This window comes from Eptesicus fuscus, chromosome 10 (genome assembly GCF_027574615.1).
Source record: "Eptesicus fuscus isolate TK198812 chromosome 10, DD_ASM_mEF_20220401, whole genome shotgun sequence".
NCBI lineage: Eukaryota > Metazoa > Chordata > Mammalia > Chiroptera > Vespertilionidae > Eptesicus > Eptesicus fuscus.
Window position 1 is genome coordinate 77927158 of NC_072482.1, and position 21667 is coordinate 77948824.

Below are 21667 nucleotides of genomic sequence, written 5' to 3' on the forward strand. Positions count from 1 at the left end.
TCTACTTCTCATATTTGGTTAGTGCCTGAAGGTCTTAAATGTACCCTTTGTGCATTCCATATCCCTTATTTCAACAAAAAAACTTTGTAAATTAAAAAATGACACATAAATGAGAGATGGTATGGCTGAGCATTTTAAAATACATGCAGTTATTAAGGCAAGTGATAGCCTTGTTTCGTATGATGAAGTGCAGTCACTGTGACTTAGTGTATACATTTATCAGAGTTCCAAACATGGGGTGTGCTTCCTCAGGACCATGTGGATTTGCTCTTTGTCTCTTTAGGATGTTGCAGGCATGTGATCTTTTCAGTGTCAGTTCAGCGTCAGGGCCCAGGCTCTGTTATGTTAGCTGCTCTAAACCAGTGACTGAGTGGCAGTTCAACCAGGAGCTCCTGCCTGCACTTCCCATCACATGGCCTTGTCAGCCATGTGCCATGTGCACACGTACAACTACATGCAGAAGCTGTGATCACAGCATTGAATGAACATACCAACCTCAAATCCAAGTCCTCTTTATTTCTGTTAATGCACTAAACCAAAGAAAGAAACAAAATCACCAAATAGAGTTGTATGACGAGAATTAAGCAGACGAAACAATAACATCAAGCAATTTCCAAACCTAAAGATACTGAAATAGTTAGAATTCCTTGTAACTTTCCATAAACCAAATAATTATTTTTTCTCCTTTTAAAAAATTGACCAATTGGGAATTAAGAGACTCAGGAAGTTCTAGCAGTGTCCCAGTGGAACCATGTGGATTAAATGGCAGCTGGTCCCTCTCAGTGTCACCTGCATCTTGATACATTAGGTTTTAAGGTTGCTTTCAGTTGAGGAACTTATGGATGCTATAACTTGAACCACAGGATTCCCCATTGAGCTTAAAAATAAGGAAAGTTTCCAGAACATCAGCCTTCCCCGCTCAGTGTGCATTGCCTTACAATGGTCAGAAGGTCTAGGTGTGCCCCATCTGTTTTTCCTGACTATGTGTACACAGCTTTAGTGATTACTGATTTCCCCCTCTTTTCTTTATGATCTTTAGACGATAAAAGGTGGAATATCTGAAACAAGAATTGAGAAACGCATTGTGATCACGGGAGATACAGATATTGACCATGACCAGGTAAAGTCGTGAGGTTCTGGTTCTGAAATTGACCATGTTTATTGTCTAAGTTTTGTGCCTGTCATCATGTCACAGAAAGTATATCCTACTCCTCCTCCCCGTGCCTCCTGGCTGAATCCTAAGTGTGGGATAACGGCCTGGACATACCTGTCCTTTCAGCCTTCCTACCTCTGAATCCGCTTAAAACAGGGATTGCTTTTTATTTCCCATTGGCTTTCTGTGTTCTTTGGGGTCAAAATAATTGTGGGGATTCCTGGCAGTTGTTAGGTTTTCATGTGGGCCTGGTTTAAGGCAAGTCATAAGTGATTAAAAAATGAATGGCAGCTTAATGATACTGACTTCCAAAAACTAAGCTACTAAGGAACTTATAAGACATTTTTATAGCATTAGGAAAATTGGGTTGTTTACTACTAATTATTACTATTATTGAGGGATGGTGGAAAGTAATCTAAGGTCTTTTACAAAGTGAAAATTTATATGTATTCAGAAAAAAAATTGAAATAATTGTCCTTCCTTTCTAATGTTGAGCAGGATTCATGACTTAAAAGCAGGTGGTAAATAGAACTGTTGGAGACTTTGAGAGTAGTTTTAATTTTAGATAGCAGTTTCAAGTGATAAGTTTTTGTTTCATTATTTTCTGAGTGATTTTAACTCAACTTTAAAGAAGACCAAGCTATTTTTATTTTTATTTAAAAAAATTTTTTGTTGATTTCAGAGAGGAAGGGAGAGGGAGAGAAAGAGGGAAACATAAATGATGAGAAACACCGATTGGCTGCCTCCTGCACTGGGAATTGAGCCAGAATCCCAGGCATGTGCCCTGACAGGGAATCAAACCGTGACCTGGTTCATAGGTTGGCACTCTAGCACTGAGGCACACTGGCTGGGCCAAGCTGTTTTCTTGTACAACAACTTGAAGAAAAGAAAAAGAAATGTTCAGTTGACCAACCAGCTGGAGAGGAGGAACAAATGTTTGTTACCCAGCTTTGAGTGCAATGTTGAATTCAGGAAAGAGAATTTTAGAAAACAAAATTTCTCATGTAAGAAAGTCTCACTGTATATGACCGAAATAGAAATAGATTTTCTGCTCTGCCCTCTAAGGAAATTACTGTTTTTGTTAAGTCCCTGTAAACAGGGTTTACTTACATATTACTTATGTATTTTTTTATTTCCTTGAATTATTAGAGGTTGAAGGGTTGCTCTGACTCTGAATTTTGACCTAAGAGCGCAGATTCCTAGTGAATGACCAGCACACGAGCCTATTTACCAGGAGAGGGAATTACCTGCGTGGAAACCACGCCTCCGGTTTCCCATGTAGAGGATTTTTCTGCCTCTGTTCACTGTACAATCTTGAGTTTTTTGACCTTAAGTCAGAGCAAAGGTATTTTCGCTCTTTTGCTCTAGGACTCTCACTCAGCAAGCATTTGTTAATCCCTACAGCGTGCTAGCAGGAGCCCACTTTCTGTGGTGGATAATGGAAATTGGGTCTTCTCCCAGCCTTTGTTTCTTTTACCCTCTGTCTTCTGTGAACAGAGACCTTTCCGGCTTTCAAAAGCCACTATTGTCTCTTAGGGATTGCTCTCAGATTTTATTTTATGTGCATTCTTTTTGTCCTTTGGCCTGCTTTAACTGAAAACGCAAAGCTAGGCAACACTGCTTCTGAAAGGCAGGTAGAAGAAACTCAGACTGAAATGCAAGCACCCAAGCAGCATGTGTTCGTAATTCTTACAGTGAAAACAGTCATGACATGGCTGCAGCATTAACTTGCTGTGAGTACACACCTCACATTCGTATGATGTGCTTCAACCCATTTTAAAACTGAGGTCAGATATCCAAATGATGAGAATAGAGATGCAACTTTTATACTTTTTCATGTCTCATCATAAGATGGCATACACTTTTTTGATTAAATTTAATTGTGGCTTTTGGTCAGCTTGTAACTAGAAGCTCATGATGAGTTCACCTACCCTTTAAAACCTATGATGAGATGACAGAACTACTTGAAATTAAAGGAGAGAAATCACCTCTCTGCCCAAAACTGACGTTGATTATGTAGTGACTTTAATATCATTGACACCTTTTCAGCTCCTTGCCTACATTCAAAGAATCTTCATAGTGAAAGGAATTGCTTCATCTGAGCAAGACAGGGAAAAAGGAATCTCTTGTGCTGGCAAATTAAAGAGGCATGCTTTCATCAAAACCTGCTTTGCGGGTTCTTTACCCTGTGCCAGTCAGTCCTTGACACTCATCTCTCTACTGGGGATGCGTAAATGACCTGGCCCTTGCTCCTCGGTCAGCTGTCAGCTGAAGGTTACTGAGCAAAACCCAGTTCTAAGAAAATAACTTCTCAGTTTGGCAATGTGATATGTTTGGCAATGTTTTCTCACAGTCTATTATTACTATAATAAAGTAACATTTAAATTATTTAATTACATGTCTGATATCATGGAATGAAAGGAACTAAAGGCAAACGGATTTTGACTGTTTAAAGATGACTCTAGCAGTTTTTTAGTTTCTCTACTTGCTAATTTTTTAATTTATTGATTGATTTTGAGAGAGATAGAAAGAGAGAGAGAAAGGGAGAGGAGGGAGAGAGAGAGAGAGAGAGAGAGAGAGAGAGATTTGTTGTTCCGCTTACTTATGTATTCATTGGTTGATTCTTGTATGTGTCCTGACCGGGGACTAAACCCGCAACCTTTGTGTGTGGGACTACACTCTAACCAACTGAGCTACCCGGCCCGGGCCTGTCTATTTTTCTAATTAAAGCATGCTTCACATGTGTTACTTTCCCATGAACATAATTTGTATTTTTGCTTTAACAATTACACTGTTTTAATGTGATCTTTAGAGTGAACACAAACCTAAAAGTATCTGTTAAGTTACCTGTGGCTACATCTGACTTCCATCAAAGTTCCAATCCTTCCCAGTTAGGATTCCACAGACCAACATGGGTAGACAATTTGATTGTCCTAGTCTCCCTCTTTTCTCTAAACACACATATACTCCTGTTTGAATTGTGGTCCATACACAGAAGCACCTTCTGACCTTCTTTGAGATAAGATCCCTGCTCTTCGCCCCACTCCACTTTTGCCCTCCGGTTCTCCTGCTCCGCTTTCCAGATAAGCAGTGGAGCTGCTACTCAAATTGGAGGCTGGTCCCTGTCTCACTTTGCTTTTGTCCTGACACAGGTGGGGTGCTTGAGAATGTCCCCTAATGGAAACTTAAGCACCCCCAAGTGACTTCCAAGCTTCTGTGCAAAGTTTTTTGGTGTAAAAGCCATTTCTTCTTTTGTAGCTTACCTCTTTTGTGTGGAATGAGGCTCCGGGTTTTGCTCAGTAACCTTCCGGCTGACAGAAACTATATTCCAAACAAGAAATGCAGTTGTCCCCTTAGGCAGTTGACAGCAACAGGAAACAGTATGCTGCTTTTCCTAGATGTATATTTTCCTTATGAGGTAGGGTGCTCTCTAGCCTGGTAGAATTTCTTTGTTTCAGAGATCTGTCCTAGATTTTGAGTATTCTTCTGTGGTGTTTTCTTATACTTACTTTAAAAATCTTTCCCCTCCAAAAAATAGGATCTTTCCACTTTGCTACAGCACTTCCTGATACATTGCAGGAAACCTTGTTGCTGTTCACAGCAGGTCCAGAGAGGAGAACCAGTGGGAGGGCACCCTGAGGCCCACTCCTGCCCTGCAACCCCCGGCAGGATGACCTTCAGAAAGATGGGTTCACCTTTGCCCCTTCACTGTTTTCAGCTGTAAAGTAGGGATCTGTCTACTCTGGTCTTAAGCTGTATTGATTGAGTGTCACTATCATTGATGGGTTTTCATTGTTCTGTGCCTTAGAAGTTTATAGATATTTTTACTGCAACATTTTTCAGTTTAACAAACATTTTACTCAATTAAACAATTACTGAGACCCCAAGAGGACAGGTTAGTGAGACCTGGTTCTACACCTTGGGGTTTCAGGCAGTTGGGCAATAGCAAGTGTCACTTGAGTGTGCAGGGTAAGCTCTATGCTGTATGCTGTACACCATCCCTTCTATCCTTACAACAGACCTTAACATGCTCTCTGCAGCCTGAGCATTTAATCTCGGGTGATAGGTGAGAATGCTAAGGTCAGAGCAGATCTGTTTTCCCATGTCTTGCGGTGAGGGCACGGCTGGGATTCAGAGCCAGCCTGCTTCTTCCACATGTATTATTATTTGAAAGTAGCCTGGACAAATGGGGACTCTGGGGAAATGAGAAGCAGCCTCTAAAAGGAACAGTGAGCCCATTTCAAGTCTTCCTGCTCCCTCAAAGAGCAGAGGCGGAATCCCAGGTGCTCAGTAGACATGTGTTTGGCCACCCTGAGAAAGGAGCCTTTTCCTCCACTGACAGTGCTCTCTCCTGACCCTGGCAGGCGCTGGCCCAGGCCATCAGGGAAGCGAGAGAGCAGCACCCCGACATGTCTGTCACGAGAGTGGTGGTGCACAAGGAAACTGAGTTGGACGAAGGGGAAGAGTAAGTCAAGGTAAGAGAGCCTATGCTGTCCGGGGCCTTTCTCGTGACTGTTCTGTGGTTCTGAACCTGCCGAGGGATGTGAAAGGGGCTTCTATGTCGGTATCTTTCTCCTGTAGTCCCATTTGATTTTCCAGGCTGTGTTATCCCCAAGTCCATCTGCTCAGGTTGCCTGGATAGAATTACAAACTTTCCACCGTGGGGCATTTGGTGTTAATAACTGGCAGGTATTGAGGACTGCAAGTAATTGACATTGATAAGTTGCTTTACTGTTTAAAAGCACATGAGTACAGTTATCTAAATTAATGTTCACAATGACCCTTTGAGGAAGGTGCTATTGCCTTCATTTAGATGAGGGATTTTATTGCAAGAGGCACAATGGGAGAGCCGAGTTAAATTCTTTTAATACAGGCATTAGTAATGGTATATCAGAGAATGAACCGTGAAAGGAAAAGATTTCCTTGATTATGTAAAACTTTAAGCAAACCAACAAAAACAAAAGTAGAATAAATGACAATGTTTAACATGCCTGGCAGAGAAAGGATTAGTATCCTGAATATATTAAGAACTCTTTTTTAAAAAATTGTTTAAAGTATTACAAATAGTAGTACACATGTCTCCTTTTTTCCCCCCATTGACCTTCCCCCGGCCTACCCTACCCCTGGCAAATGCCCTCAACCCGCCCCGCCCCCCGCCGCCCCCCCCCCCCCCGCCCCCAGTGTCTTGCGTCCATTGGTTATGCTTATATGCATGCATACAAGTCCTTTGGTTGATCTCTTACCTCCATCCCCCTCCCCAGCCTTCCTGCTGTAATTTGATAGGCTGTTAGATGCTTCTCTGCCCCTGTATCTATCTTTTTGTTCATCAGGCTATAATGTTCTTTATTATCCATAAATGAGTGAGATCATGTGGTATTTTTCTTTCACTGACTGGCTTATTTCACTTAGCATAATGCTCTCCAGTTCCATCCATGCTGCTGCAAATGGTAAGAATTCCTTCTTTTTTATAGCAGCGTAGTATTCCATTGTGTAGATGTACCATAGTTTTCTAATCCACTCATCTGCTGATGGGCATTTAGACTGTTTCTAAATCTTAGCTGTTGTAAATTGTGCTGCTATAAACATAGGGGTGCAAATACCTTTCTGATTGGTGTTTCTGTTTTCTTAGGATATATTCCTAGAAGTGGTATTACTGGGTCCAATGGCAGTTCCATTTTGAAATTTTTGAGGAAACGCCATAGTGTTTTCCACAATGGCTGCACCAGTCTGCATTCCCACCAACAGTGAAAGAGGGTTCCTTTTTCTCTGCATCCTCTCCAGCACTTGTCATTTGTTGATTTGTTAATGATAGCCATTCTGATAGGTGTGAGGTGGTACCTCATTGTTGTTTTGATTTGCATCTCTCGGATGATTAGTGACTTTGAGCATGTTTTCATATGTCTCTTGGCTTTCTGAATGTCCTCTTTTGAAAAGTGTCTATTTAGATCATTTGCCCATTTTTTGATTGGATTGTTTATCTTCCTTTTGTTAAGTTGTGTGAGTTCCCTGTAAATGTTGGGAGATTAAACCCTTATCGGAGATAACATTGGCAAATATGTTCTCCCATGCAGTGGGCTTTCTTGTTGTTTTGTTGATGGTTTCTTTTGCTGTGCAGAAGCTTTTTATTTTGATGTAGTCCCATTTGTTTATTTTCTCATTAGTCTCTCTTGCCCTAGGATCTGTGTCTGTAAAGATATTGCTACAACATATGTCTGCAATTTTGCTGCCTATGGAGTCTTGTAGGATTTTTATGGTTTTCCCGTCTTACATTTAAGTCCTTTAGCCATTTTGAGTTTGTCTTTGTGTATGGTGTAAGTTGGTGATCTAGTTTCATTTTTTTGCATGTATCTGACCAAATTTCCCAGCACCATTTATTTAAGAGACTGTTTTGACTCCATTGTATGCTCTTGCCTCCTTTGTCAAATATTAATTGAGTATAATGGCTTGGGTCAATTTCTGGGTTCTCTGTTCTGTTCCATTGGTCTATATGTCTGTTCTTATGCCAGTACCAGACAGTTTTGAGAACCGTGGCTTGGTAATACAGCTTGATGTCTGGTATTGTGATCCCTCCAACTTTGTTCTTCTTTCTCAGGATACCTATGGCTATTAGGGGTCTTTTTTTATTCCAGATGAATTTTTGTAGAGTTTGTTCTAGATCTTTGAAATATGCCATTGGTATTTTAATAGTATTGCATTGAATCTATAGATTGCTTTAGGTATTTTAATGATGTTGATTCTACCAATCCATGAACATGGTATGTTCTTCCATTTGTTTATGTCTTCCTCTATCTCTTTTATCAATGTCCTGTAGTTTTCTGAGTACAGGTCTTTTATTTCCTTAGTTAAGTTTATTCCTAGGTATCTTAATTTTTTTGGTGCAATGGTAAATGAAATTGTTTTTTTTTTTGTTTGCTTTTTTTTTTCCATTTCTCTTTCTGTGAGTTCATTATCTTACCTTATAATAGACAAATATGCAAATTGACTGCACCTTCGCTACGCCCAACATTATTATGTTGATGTGTGATCTCTGTATTCCCACTTTGCTGAGAGTTTTTATCAAGAAAGGGTGTTGGATTTTGTCAAATGCTCTTTCTGCATCAATTGATATGATTATGTGATTTTTGTCTCTCAGTTTGTTTATGTGATGTATCACATTTATTGATTTGTGGATATTGTACCATCCTTGCATCCCCGGAATAAATCCCACTTGGTCATGGTGTATGATCTTTTCTAATGTATTGCTGAATCAGATTTGCTAGAATTTTGTTGAGGATTTTAGCATCTGTGTTCATCAAGGGTATTGGCCTGTAGTTCTCTTTTTTTGTGGTGTCTTTATCTGGTTTTGGGATTAGGGTAATGCTGGCTTCATAGAAAGAGCTTGGAAGTGTGCCTTCCTCTTGAATTTTTTGGAATAGTCTGAGAGGATAGGTTTTAGTTCTTCTTTGAATGTTTGGTAAAACTCCCCTGTGAAGCTGTCTGGCCCTGGGCTTTTGTTTGTTGGAAGCTTTTTGATGACTGCTTCAGTTTCTTCCATAGTTATTGGCCTGTAGAGATGTTTAGATTCTTCCTGATTGAGTTTTGGAAGGTTGTATTTTTCTAGGAATATGTCCATTTCCTCCAGGTTGTCCAGTTTGTTGGAATAGAGTTGTTCATAGTATTTTTTAACAATCCTTTGTATTTCTGTGGGGTCTGTTGTTATTTCTCTTCTTTCATTTCTGATTTTGTTTATTTGGGTCCTCTCTCTTTGCTTCTTGGTAAGCCTGGCTAGAGGTTCATCAATCTTGTTTATTCTTTCAAAGAACCAGCTGTTGGTTTTGTTGATCTTTTGTATTGTTTTGTGTGTTTTTGTTTTTTTTGTCTCTATGTTGTTTATCTCCGCTCTGATCTTTATTATTTCCTTCCTTCTGCTTACAGTGGGCTTTTCTTGTTGCTCTCTTTCTAACTCTTTGAGTTGTAGGGTTAGGTAATTTATTACCATTGTTTCTTGGTTTTTGCAGTAGGCTTTTAGAGCTATGAACTTCCCTCTTAGGACTGCTTTCGCTGTGTCCCATAGATTTTGGATTGTTGTGTTTTCATTGTTGTTTGTTGCCATGATGCTTTTTATTTCTTCTTTGATCTCTCTGGTAACCCAGTCATTTTTTTACTAGCATGCTATTTAGTCTCCATGTGTTTGATTTTTTTGGATTGTTTTTATTGTAGTTGATTTCCAGTTTTATGCCACTGTGATCTGAGAAGATGCTTGATATGATTTCTATCTTCTTGAATTTGAAGAGACTTTGCCTGTGTCCCAACATATGGTCTGTCTTTGAAAATGACCCATGTGCACTTGAGAAGAATGTATATTCTGTGGATTTGGGGTGAAATGTTCTGAAGATGTCAATTAATTCCATCTGATCTAGTGTGTCATTTAGCATTGATATTTTTTGACTGTATTGCTGTCAATATCTCCCTTGATATTCTCCAGAAGTTTTTTTTATGTATTTGGGTGCTCCTGTATTGGGTGCATATATGTTTACCAGAGTTATATCTTCTTGTTGGATTGCTCCCTTTAGTATTATGAAGTGGCCTTCTTTATCTCTTGTTATGTCCTTCACTTTGAGATCTAATTTGTCAGATATAAGTATTGGTATCCCAGCTTTTTGTTCATTTCCATTCACCTGAAATACCTTTTTCCATCCCTTCACCATCAGTCTGTGTGAGTCCTTTTTTCTGAGGTGGGTTTCCTGTAGACAGCAGATATATGGGTCATGTTTTCTTATCCACTCAGCTACCCTATGTCTTTTGATTAGGGCATTTAATCCATTTACATTTAAAATTATTATTGATAGGTACTTGTTTGTTGCCATTTTTATTTTTTTATGCCTGTGTTCCTTCTTCGCTTCCTATTTCTTCTTTTCACAGCAGACCCTTTAGCATTTCTTGCATTGCTGGTTTGGTGGTGATAAACTCCCTTAATCCTTTTTTGTCTGTGAAGCTCCTGATTTCCCCCTCAATTTTGATTGATAGCCTTGCTGGGTACAGTATTCTTGGATTCAGACCCTTGCTTTGCATGACTTTGTATATTTCATTTCATTCCCTTCTGGCCTGGTGTGTTTCTGTTGAGAAATCAGTCGCTAGTCTGATGGGGGATCCTTTGTAGGTAACTTTCTGTCTCTCTCGGGCCGCTTTTAAGATTCTTACTTTGTCATTGGTGTTTGCCAGTTTAATTATAATGTGCCTTGGCGTCGGTCTTTTGGGGTTCATTTTGTTTGGGACTCTGTTAGCTTCTTAGACTTATGTGAGTTTTTTCTTCCCTATATCAGGGAAGTTTTCTGTCATTATTTCTTCAAACAGGTTTTCTATTCCTTGCTCAGTTTCCTCTCCTTCTGGAACCCCTATTATGTGGATGTTGTTTTGTTTCGTGTTGTCCCAAAGATCCCTTAGGCTCTCCTCTTGTTTTTTAAGCTTTTTTTTCTAGATGCTGCTCTGCTTGGGTATTTTTTCCTACCTTGTCTTCTAGCTCACTGATGCGGTCCTCCACTTCTTCTAGTCTACTGTTGATGCTTTCTATTGAGTTCTTTATTGCAGTGATGTCATTTTTCATTTCTTCTTGGTTCTTCTTCATTTCCTCTTGGTTCTTACACATATTGTTGAAATTGTCTTCCAACCTTTTCAGCGACCTTATGACCATTTCTCTGAATTCTTTCTCTGACATATTGCTTACCTCCATTTTGTTTACTTCCTTTTCTGGTGATGCCTCCTTTTCTTTTGAATGCAGGCTGTTTCTTTGTCTCCCCATGATCTCTCCTCTCCGGGTGTCTGCTTATGTAGTGCTCTCTCTCCTGCGTTGCCTTAAAGGCACAAAATACAACACAACAAGGCACAATGCACAAGGCACTGAACACAAATGTATTCATGATACTAATAACACCAAATCAAGGTGACCACCAAAGAAAAGAGAATTAGGGGATTAAAAAAAAAAAACAGTGCAAAAATGATATTGAAAGAAGGAAAAAAAATAAGAGAGAAAAGAAAGAGAATAAAAAGAAGGGGGAAAAACTATTTATATGGGGAGAAAACTCCAATAGAACAACAACTAATCAAAAAAAAAAGCAAACAACTAACACCCAGATATGAATGCAAACTACAAACAACTAATAACAAGTGAGGAGAGGAAAAACAGAAGCAAAAAAAAAAAAAGAGAGAGAGAAAAACAATCACACAAACAAAGAAAAAAACCAATCTAATCAACAATCAAACTAACAACAACAGTAGGACAGAGAGAAAGAAGGGCAAAACAAAACAAAATAAAACAAAAATATAAATTAAAAAAGAACAACAAAAAACAAACAACAAAAAGGGAAGAGAGGAAAAAAATTTGCATAGTGAAGAAAGAGAAGAGAGAAGTGTGTATGGACTTGGAGCAGGGGATCGGAAATTAGATATAGAAGTAGGATGAATTTTTAACGGGGTAAAAAGAAGGAATAGAGAAAATCTAAAGCAGGAATAGGGTAAGAGAAACAGGACAACAAAAGGGGAAAAATGAGGAAGAGAGTGTTGGCATAAAGGTAAAATTGAACTAGAGTAAAATGATGCTAAAGGAAAAATGAAAATAGAATGTAGAACACTAATCCCAAAATAAAACAAAATAAAATAAAGAGAAAATAAAATGAAACTTAAAGAAAGATAAAATTGTAGTAGTAATAATACTGATTTAAAAATAAAAATATAATAATTAAAAAGGTAAAATAAAGAGAAAAAAATTTGTTTCTTAAGTAAAAGATAAAAAATAAAAATGTGCAGTAGTGAAGGTCATTCACTTCCTCTACTGTTCTGTTTGGCACACCTCTATTCTATCAGGTAGTCAGAACAGTATTGAAGTTCCCTGTGTTCCACAGCTCCTCTGTGTCGTAAGCCACAATCTTGTTTTCAGGCAGGCAGTATTTCTTTGTTACTCAGCCTGCCTTTGGTTGTATTTACACAAGAGTCAGTTTGTGATTCAACCCCTGGGTGACACTATTTCTGTATTGACATCCGGGGCTATAAGTCTTTTCTACCCAGTATTTTGTTTTTGTTTTCCCTTCTGCACTTAATACTGGTTTGGGGGAATGGACTGCCCCAGAGCTGGTTTTCTGATCCTTTCTCCCTGCTCTGATCCCCAGAATCCACAAAAACAACTTTTCCCTGCAGTCTCTGAGAGTGTTTTTAATTGGGTGATCCTATGTACTGGGCTTAGTAATCAAAAGCAAGGATTAAAAGAGAAAAAAGAGCCAGAGTAATGCACAAATTCGCAACTTTTTCTCCCCGGCATTGTGCGCGACTCTGCTCACGTCTCTGTGCATGTATTTTTCCCCTGGCACAGCACAGCCAGTTTACTGGTAAAGCTTCAGGCTGCCTTTTTGTGCCCAGCCCAGCTATGGGTTGATTTCTAGAGTTCCCTTCTTCCAGCAGCCCTGTGGACCCCCTTCCACATTCGCGGACTACGCTGGCCCCAACGTCCACGGATTTTGTGGGGCACAGACTTCCTCTGAACTTCTAGATCCCACTGCACACGTTTCTCCCTTCAGCCTGGATCACAGACCTCACCTTTCTCTGGGCGAAATCTGACCTTTCCGTGAGAAGGTGCAGAGCTCGTCCGAGTCCACATATTCACACTGCTTGAGACCCGGTATTTTGGGTTCGCAGCTGGTCCCTGGGTGTTGTGGTTGTAGGGTCCCGGGTGGTATCAGATTCTTCCCAATTGAAGGTAAGGCTAGGCTTATGATCACAGCCACTCTCCCCTTCAAGATGGCGTGGTCTCTGCAGCAGAGCCGGTCACTCCGGGAGAGATTTTAGCAGCAGTGGAGGCTGCCCAGCCAGGGGAGCCTGGTCCGGCAGTCCCCAACAGTCCCTTGGAATATAGCTGTCCCTCACTCACAAATAGACACTCTCCGTACGTCCACATACTCTCCTTCCATTCTCTCACTCACATACTATCTTGCAGCCTGCCTTCCTGTCAGCAGCCATCTTCGATCTCCCATTAAGAACTCTTATGTGCCATCAAAAAATGTAAACCCTTCAGTAGAAAAATGGGCAGAGGATTAAGCAAGTAAACCACATAGAAACTAAGTGAACATAAACAAAAATGTTCAGCATCACTATTGCTTAAATCAATATCAATGAAAAATGCAGTGTACAAGTTTTCTCTTATAAATCTGCCAAAGTTTATGTTTTTAATCAGTGTTGGGGAGGTTGTGTGAGGAAAAATATACTCATATGCTGCTGTATAAATTAGTAATATTTCCTGCAGGACAATTTGGCAAAAACTTAAACATGCCTACCATTTATACCCCTTTAAAAAATTTATCTTAAATAATCAGAGATATGTATGAAGATTACAAATGTATTTATCACATTTTTATGTGTACTAGCAAAAAATTGGAAACAACCTAAATAACCAACAGTAGGGTTGGTTGTACCTTCTGCTGTCATCATTATGTGATGACTACATATAGCTATTAAAAGTTGGGCTAAAGAATTCTTAATGAAATTATTAAATGTTCATAATTATATATGGATTTTATTTTTTGTTTCTTTTATTTATTTATTTTTATTGTTCAAAGTATTACAGATGCCCCTCTTTTTCCCCATTGAGCCCCTCCATCCCCCCCTGCTCCACCCCCTACCCAGGCCTTCACCACACTGTGTCCAAGGGTTATGCACATCCTCCTATATAATAAAAGCCTAATATGCTAAGTGTCTGGTCATCCAGTTGGCCATTCAACCAATCAAAGCATAATATGCTAATGATATGCTAAGGCCGCTCAACCGCTCGCTATGACGTGCACTGACCACCAGGGGAGACGCTCCAACTGGTAGATTAGCTTGCTGTTGGGGTCCGGCCGATCGGGACTGAGCGAGATGGGCCGGACACACCCTGGAGCCCTCCTGTGGTTCCTCCCTGGCTGGCCAATCTCCTGCATCCTTCCCCAGCCCCGATCGTGCACCAGTGGGGTCCCTCGGCCTGGCCTGCACCCTCTTGCAATCTGGGACACCTCAGGGGATGTTGGAGAGCCGGTTTTGGCCTGACCGGCCACTATGACACACATTGACCACCAGGGGCAGACGCTCAATGCAGGAGCTGCCCCCTGGTGGTCAGTGCGCTCCCACAGGGGGAGCACCACTTAGCCAGAAGCCGGGCTCACAGCTGGCAAGTGCAATGGCGGTGGCAGGACCCTTTCCCGCCTGGGCAGCAGTGCTAAGGATGTCTGACTGCTGGCTTAGGGAGCGGGCCTGAGCCGTCAATCAGACATCCTCCCGAGGGCTCCCAGACTGCGAGAGGGCACAGGCCAGGCTGAGGGACCCCCACCCCTAAGTGCACGAATTTTGTGCACCGGGCCTCTAGTATGCATATAAGTTCTTTGGTTAATCTAGGAGTGGCTGGTCACAGAACACACATCTTCTATCTGTGGCAAGGCCAAGTGCTTTTTCATCACAGAGTGTGAGGGGTTCAATCATTGCACTGCCTCCCCTTTAACTTTTTAACTTTTGCCATAGATACCTTTCTTGTTCTTATTGAGTATGGACAGATTCTGGATATTAATCCTTTGTCAATTTTATGTGTTCTGGTTTGCCTTTTATTATTAATTAGTCCACTATAGTTATTAATACATTGAATTTAGTTATTAATATAGTTAATATAGTTGAGTTATCAAGCTTTCCTTTATGGCTTATGTTTTTTTCCATACCCTGAAATATTAAAGATATTTTTGATCCTGCAATTTTAATGTTACCTTTCACATATCAATTATTAAATCATCAGAAATTGTTTTTCCTGTGTGATGAGAAGCAGTGATCTATTTGTTTTCTGTATAAGTAGCCAGTGTGCCAGTATTGTTTATTGAAGAACCCATCCTTTCACCCTCTAATCTGCAGGTCATGTATCCAGTTTCTTGTATGCATGGGTGTGTTTCTGGGCGCTCTCATTCCCATCCGTCCATGTGTCCATCCCTATTCCAATGCCATGCTGTCTTATTCACTCTAGCTTTAAAACAATCTTGATATCTGGTAGGCCGTGTCTCCCTAATTGTATTCTTTTTCTTCAGGAGTATCTTGGCTGTTCTGGGTCTTTTTATTTCATATAAATTTCAAAGTCAGATTATTAGGTTCTAAGATAAACCTTCTGGTATTTTAATTGGAATTACAACCACTCTGTAACTCAGTATAATAAAAGCTATATCTTTATGATATTGTCTTCTTTTCCACAAACATAAAATATCTCTCCATTTATGTAGGTCTTCTTTAATTTCTTTCAATAAAATTGTATGATTATTTTACCCAGAGAGAGGTCTTATAAATCTTTTCTAGCTGTTGCTGGTATAGTGAGATACATTTGGCTTTTCTATGTTGTCTTATACCTAGCAACTTTACCCTTTATTTATTTACATGCTATTTTTAACACAGGTGTATAAAGGGTCTGTAAGCAGAAATCAGTTAAAATTTTAACACATTATCTAGTTACCTGGATAAATGTGCTGTATAATACGCTGAATGTTGATATTTTTATTTTTGAGATGTACTTCCCTGATAGTTTTATATATGGAAGGCTGAGAACACCTTAGCTGGGAGTCAGACGGTCAAGTATTATGTTTTAACCTTGCCAGATCTCAAGCTATGTAGACATTGTACATTATCAGTGGGGATGGTTAAATCTGTCTTTTTTTTTTTTTTTTTAACTCATAGGACTTATTATAAGGGTATAATAAGATAATGAGTAGGTATTTCTTCTCTAAATTCTTTGAATCGGTAGTGATCACTGTGAATATTACCAACACTCCCACCTTCCTTTGTGGCATTTAATAAGTTTTAAAATGAATTAGTTATATCAGTTATTCCTGGCACTGGCTGGACCCCACCCATGCACGAATTCATGCACTGGGCCTCGTGTGTGTGTGTGTGCACGTGTGTGTGTGTGTGTGTGTGTGTGTGTGTGTGTATCCTACCTAATAATAGACAAATATGCAAATTGACCATACCTCCGACACACCCACAAGCCACACCCACCATCCAATCAGAGCAAGTATGCAAATTAACTCAACCAAGATGGCTACAGCCACAGAGAGCAAGGTTTCCTAGGTAACAGAGGAAGCCAAGCTTTCCGCCTGCCCTTGCCAGGCCTAAGCCTCCACTCAAGCTACAAAGTTTCAATTATAGAAGGTAAACAAATTCAAACAAATGGCGGCAGAATGGAGCTTGAGAGAGCAGGCCAGGGTTGTCCCCTGCAACAGGGGAAGCAAAGCTTTCCGCATACCCTGGCCGGGCTCACCCGCTTAAGGCTACAAAGTTTCAATTATAACCCCAACAGAAATGGCTGAGGCCAAGGAGGGAGCCCCAGGCTTGGCTCTGCTCCAGGCTACAAAGTTTCAATTGTAGAAGGAAAATAAATTCCAGATACCAGGGCCTCCGCTTGGGTTGCCAGGGTGCGTGGCCGGCCTGAAAACCACCACAGGCCCCTCACTCAGGCCGCCCCATGCCCCAAGGGAACCCCACCCTGATCAGGGACACCCTTCAGGGCAAACCAGCTGGCCCCCACCCCTGTACCAGGCCTCTGTCTTATCTAATAAAAGAGTAATATGCAGATTGATCATCACTGCAACACACAATATAGCTGCCCCCAAGTGGTCAAAGATCCTGCCCCCATGTGGACACAAGATGGCCACCACAAGATGGCCAGCAGGAGAGGGCAGTTGGGAGGCACCCAGCCTGCAAGGGAGGCAGTTGAGAAGGGCCAGGCCTGCAAGGGAGGGCAGTTGGAGGTGATCAACCCTGCAGGAGAGGGCAGTTAGGGGTGACCAGGCCGGCAGAGGAGGGAAGTTGGGGGCAAACAGGCTGGCAGCGGAGTGGTTAGGAGGTGATCAGGCTGGCAGGCAGAAGCAGTTAGGGGCAATCAGGAAGGCAGGCAGGCAAGCAGTTGGGAGCCAGCAGTCCTGGATTGTGAGAGGGATGTCCAACTGCCCGTTGAGGCCCGATCCCACCTGGCAGTCGGACATCCCTTGAGGGGTCCCAGATTGGAGAGAGTACAGGCTGGGCTGAGGGACAACCCCCCTCCGTGCACGAATTTCGTGCACTGGGCCTCTAGTGTGTGTGTGTATGTATGTATATATACATACATACACACACACACACACACACACTGAGTGGCCAGATTATTATGCATTCAGAGATCATAATAATCTGGCCACTCAGTGTAAATTCACAATAAGATGAGCAAACTAGATTGATTTGGAAAAATTCATTCATCCAAAAAATCTTTGAGTATCAAAATGTGCTAGGGTCGGGCTAGGCATTGAGAATTGAAATAGTCAAACTTGTAGAAGAAACAGACAGAGTTGAACTATTATAAATTTAACCTATTGTAACTTGAGAAACAAAGTTTGAGTTGATACCTGAAGGAAGAATAGGAATTACCTCAGTGCTTAAAAGTCATTTTAGCATCTCCACCCCCTCTGGCTTCAGCTTGTTCTTGAAAAATTCCCTTTGCTGGTCAAAATCAAGAGGAGAGTGTGTTTGCACTGCCAGGATTGCACAGAGGCAGCAGGTGGGCCGAGGCAAAGAGCAGGACCCAGACAGTATCTGAACGCCAGAAGAGAGTAAATAACTGTGTCTCTGCCCCGGCTCCCCTTGTCAGATATGAAAAACTCTCCTCCTGACCTGACCTCTCTCTTTGGAGTAGTTCTGAGCTTTTGATCAAGCACTGCAAGGTGGGGGTGGAACAGACAGAAAGATGGGCAAAGGACAACCTGAGTGGACCGAACCTCCACGTCTGCCATCTCAGCAGGGGGTTGGCCAGCTGTGAGGCAGAGAGGGGCTCAATTCAGACACCGTGAAAAAGAAAACACAGACTTCAGGCAGTACTTCACTAAACCTTTGTAACCTTTTCTTTATGTCCTCTATGGACTAGTCCATCCTGTCAGTTTGTCATAAATGCATATTTATGAGCCCTCAAATGGACACAATGTCACTAACCTGTTCCCACTCAAATGGTGTTCAGGCAGCCCTGGTCAGGAGGAAGGAGAGTGCAGGCTTGGTGGGGGGTGTGTGTGGCCTCGGAAAGAATGGGCCCAGGAGGGGAGCTTGTGACTCACTTCAGTTGGCACCATGAGCTCTCTGAACCCAGACTTCAATGAGCCTCTGACTTCTGGAGCAATCGTTGATGTGGGGTAAAAGTGAAGATGCCTCCTTTTCATGTGGAAGCAGTGAACAGCCGAAGACTCAACCATCTACTCATTTTATTTATGTATTTGCTCATTATACAAATATCAGTGGAGTGTCCACCAGATACCTTTTCCTGTTTTTCCATGGAGATTTCAAATCAAACAAGGTCATACTCACAGACAGTAAATCAGTGGTAGCAGAATAGTTTCAAGTTTATGATATGTTCTCAACTGAGCTGAGTATGAACAGAAAGGCAAGGTCTCTAAAATAATCATAATGGGGCCTCTCACTTGAGCTTCCAGGTAAGTAGGAGTCAGCTCAGTGAAGAAAGGTATGGAAGGGGGCATTCCAGATGGGTTATGGTGCTGTGAACTTGACACTCTAGGAATCTCACAAGGTCAGGTGTAGCTGGATTGCAGACCACTTGCAGAAGAGTGAAGGGAGTAGGGAGGCAGAGGCTCGATCTTATGAGCCAAGCCAAAGAGGCTGATCTTTATCCTGAAAAGCTGTGGGTACTTCTCATGAGAGATAGTAATTAGGTAGAGGTTTGTGAGGGGGTGACTGCATGAAGGTATGGAAATTAGTAAGCTGAGTAGGTGGGTGAGCAGAGGAAAACTCGCGGATAATGCCCAGGTGTATAGCTTGGGAAAATGAGTTGATGGTGGTTCCTGTCATTGCAGTCGTGGAATACGTGTTTCATTTTCACATAGCATGTGCAATATTGCCAGTCCTCTGCTCTATCTTAAAGCAAAAGTATATCTTTTGTTCTGTGTACTATGTAGGAGGAACCAACTGTCACAGGAATTATAGAGGAAGCTTGGAAGTGAGTCTATAAGGCCCCATATTACACACACACAATATGGGTAAATGGAAATTTACCAGATGGTGTAGCATAGCAGATTTGCAGGGTTAAAATCTACTTCATGGTTGTGTGACCTGGGTAGGTTATTTTGCATCTCTACCTCAGTTCTGCCATCTGTAAACTGGGGGTGATAATGGAATTTGCAGAAGAATATGTTTCCAAGGCAGGTTGTAAGGACTTTTTGTAACACATAAAGTCAGCCATGAAACCTTTTTTGGTCTTAAGAGTCAAATAAAAATGAAGATTTTCTATCCCAGAGATGTTGACTTTGAGAATGTCTACATGGAGAGGTTCAGGAGGTAGCCAAGAGTTGAGAGAGCACAGCAGGCTTTGGATCAGGAGATGGAGATTTGGAGGTCATCTGAATGTGTCATCTCCTGAGGAAGCCTTTGGTTTGAGGTCACCCAAGGCCAGGTCAGAGTGTTGTGACCTGGGGAGCCGAGGAAATAGAGAAGGAGGAGCCAGAAGTAGGAAGAAAACAGGGAGAAAGGATGTCGTGAAAATTGCAAGAAGAGGATAACTTTAAGAAGGAGAGAGTAATCAAGTATTAAGTATGGCAAAGAAATGAAGTGAGTGTGTCCTTTGAAATTGTTGGTACAACCTGGGGGCTCTGTCAGAGCGCTTCAGTCAAGAAGTAGGGACGAAGCCCTGTAACAGGTTGAGGAAAAGGGATTTTACACGGAGACTGCTTTCAAGAATCTGGAAAACAGTAATTGGGCTTTGGCCTTTTGGTCCGCTCTGCCTGTCTTCATCTGAGACGATGGAGAGCATTGCATTCGGTTTCACAGAGCCACCAGAGCTGGTGCTGTGATTGCTAAAAGCCTGGCAAATCTATCATTCCTTGAAACCTGTTAGATAAACCCTGAGTCCCAAACCCCAAACCACAATAAATACGTAATTAAATTAGTGGTTTTGCTTTCTGTGCTTATTGTGCAGCTATGAACACCAATTTCAACACTGTGTTCGAACCAACATTTCAACGTTAGGGTGATATCCATGTTTTCAAAATGAACCCACAAGCCAAGTAGGGAATTAGCATTAGCTATCTAACTGACCGGACAGGAGAAAACCATGTTGGCTGAACTGAGCTCTAGCTAATCATGAGCTACTCGTTTACGGGTGGCATCACCCTATCCCTGAAAAGAAACACAAGCCTATGGACTTCCAGGTGACTAGCTTCAATCCAGAAGCCAGGAGGTTTGCAGGCATATCAAACGTGTTGCATTTTTATTGTATTCTGTTTGCCTAGTTGTACGAGTCTCATTCCTAAAATTAGCATTTTATTACAACTTAGCTTTAAATATAGATTAATCAAACCTAAATGAAGATCTCTTATAAATAGAAATAAGAAGCCATTTTGGATTTAGTGAGTTTTAGGCATAGCCAGTTTTTACTCTGGATGCTGTGGAATGTTCAGTTTTAATATTTATAAATCTGGCAGGTGCTATCAGTGAGTCATTTGCAATGTATTTGAACTACAATGTATTTGCAATGTATTTGGTTCAATGTATTTGAACCAAGGAGGTGCTGATGCCGCTGCCTCGTGCAGGCATTGGCTCCTGGTAGCCACTAATTCCCCAGGGTTTGCTCTTGGACAAAATCAACTGTTGTTTTTGCAAATGAACCTATCTATACAGTGTTTTGTTGTTATTGTTGTTTTCCCCTCATAGTAAAACAGAGGAGGTTATAATTTTTAAAAAGGAAAAGGCAGTTGAAAGTATAAGTGACCCATAAGTCCTTTGCTCCTAGAGAGAGCTAATTCCTTTTCACAGTGCATATGTGTGAATACATACTCACACTCACACACACGCACTCACACCTCAATTTATGTAGGCTGGGACTGTCAACTCTATATTTACCTTGTCTTCCCCCCCTCCCCCCACACACACACACACACACACTTAACAGTACATTGTAGATAAATTTCCTTGTCATTACCTCATCCTTTTTCAACAGCTGTTGAATGGATGCTTGATGGTTTACTTAACCTTTACTAATGGTTATTTAGATTATTCCTAAGTTTTCAAAATTATAGATACACCTATAAAGATCATACTTGTGTTTACATTTTTGTACATTAAATTCATTGTTTCTCCAGGACAAGTATTTTCTAAAATTAGAGTAGGTGTGTCACCGAGGGTTTTTGACATATTGCTAACTGTCTCCCTTAAAGGTTCTACAGCTAGACTCCCACTAGCAGTTTATGAGTGTCCCTGTTCCCCGTGCTCTTGCCAACACTCAAGATTATACAGTTTAAAAATCTTTGCCAATCTGGTGAGGAAAGAGTATTTCCCTCTTCTTTTTAAATTGTGGGGAAAGAGCATTTTTTTTTTTTTTCATTGCTAGTGAGGTTGAAATACACATACACATACACACACCCACATTGCGTCTCTCTGAATTGCCAATTTGTGTCCTTTGTCTGTTTTCCTATTCAGATGTTTATTATCTTTTCTCTCTTACAAGTTTGTTAAGGCTATTAA

At 41.1% G+C, this 21667-nt stretch overlaps 1 protein-coding gene across 1 annotated transcript in view; it reads left to right on the forward strand.

Annotated features, from left to right (window-relative positions):
• Window positions 1-21667, forward strand: part of EPB41L2 (erythrocyte membrane protein band 4.1 like 2) — a 133108-nt gene that overhangs the window by 104007 nt on the left and 7434 nt on the right. Inside the window, exons 21-22 of the mRNA XM_054722629.1 lie at window positions 1040-1120; window positions 5518-5628. Of these exons, the coding sequence (XP_054578604.1) occupies window positions 1040-1120; window positions 5518-5622 (186 nt within the window). The 3' untranslated portion in view covers window positions 5623-5628. The remainder of the gene's footprint in view (window positions 1-1039; window positions 1121-5517; window positions 5629-21667) is intronic.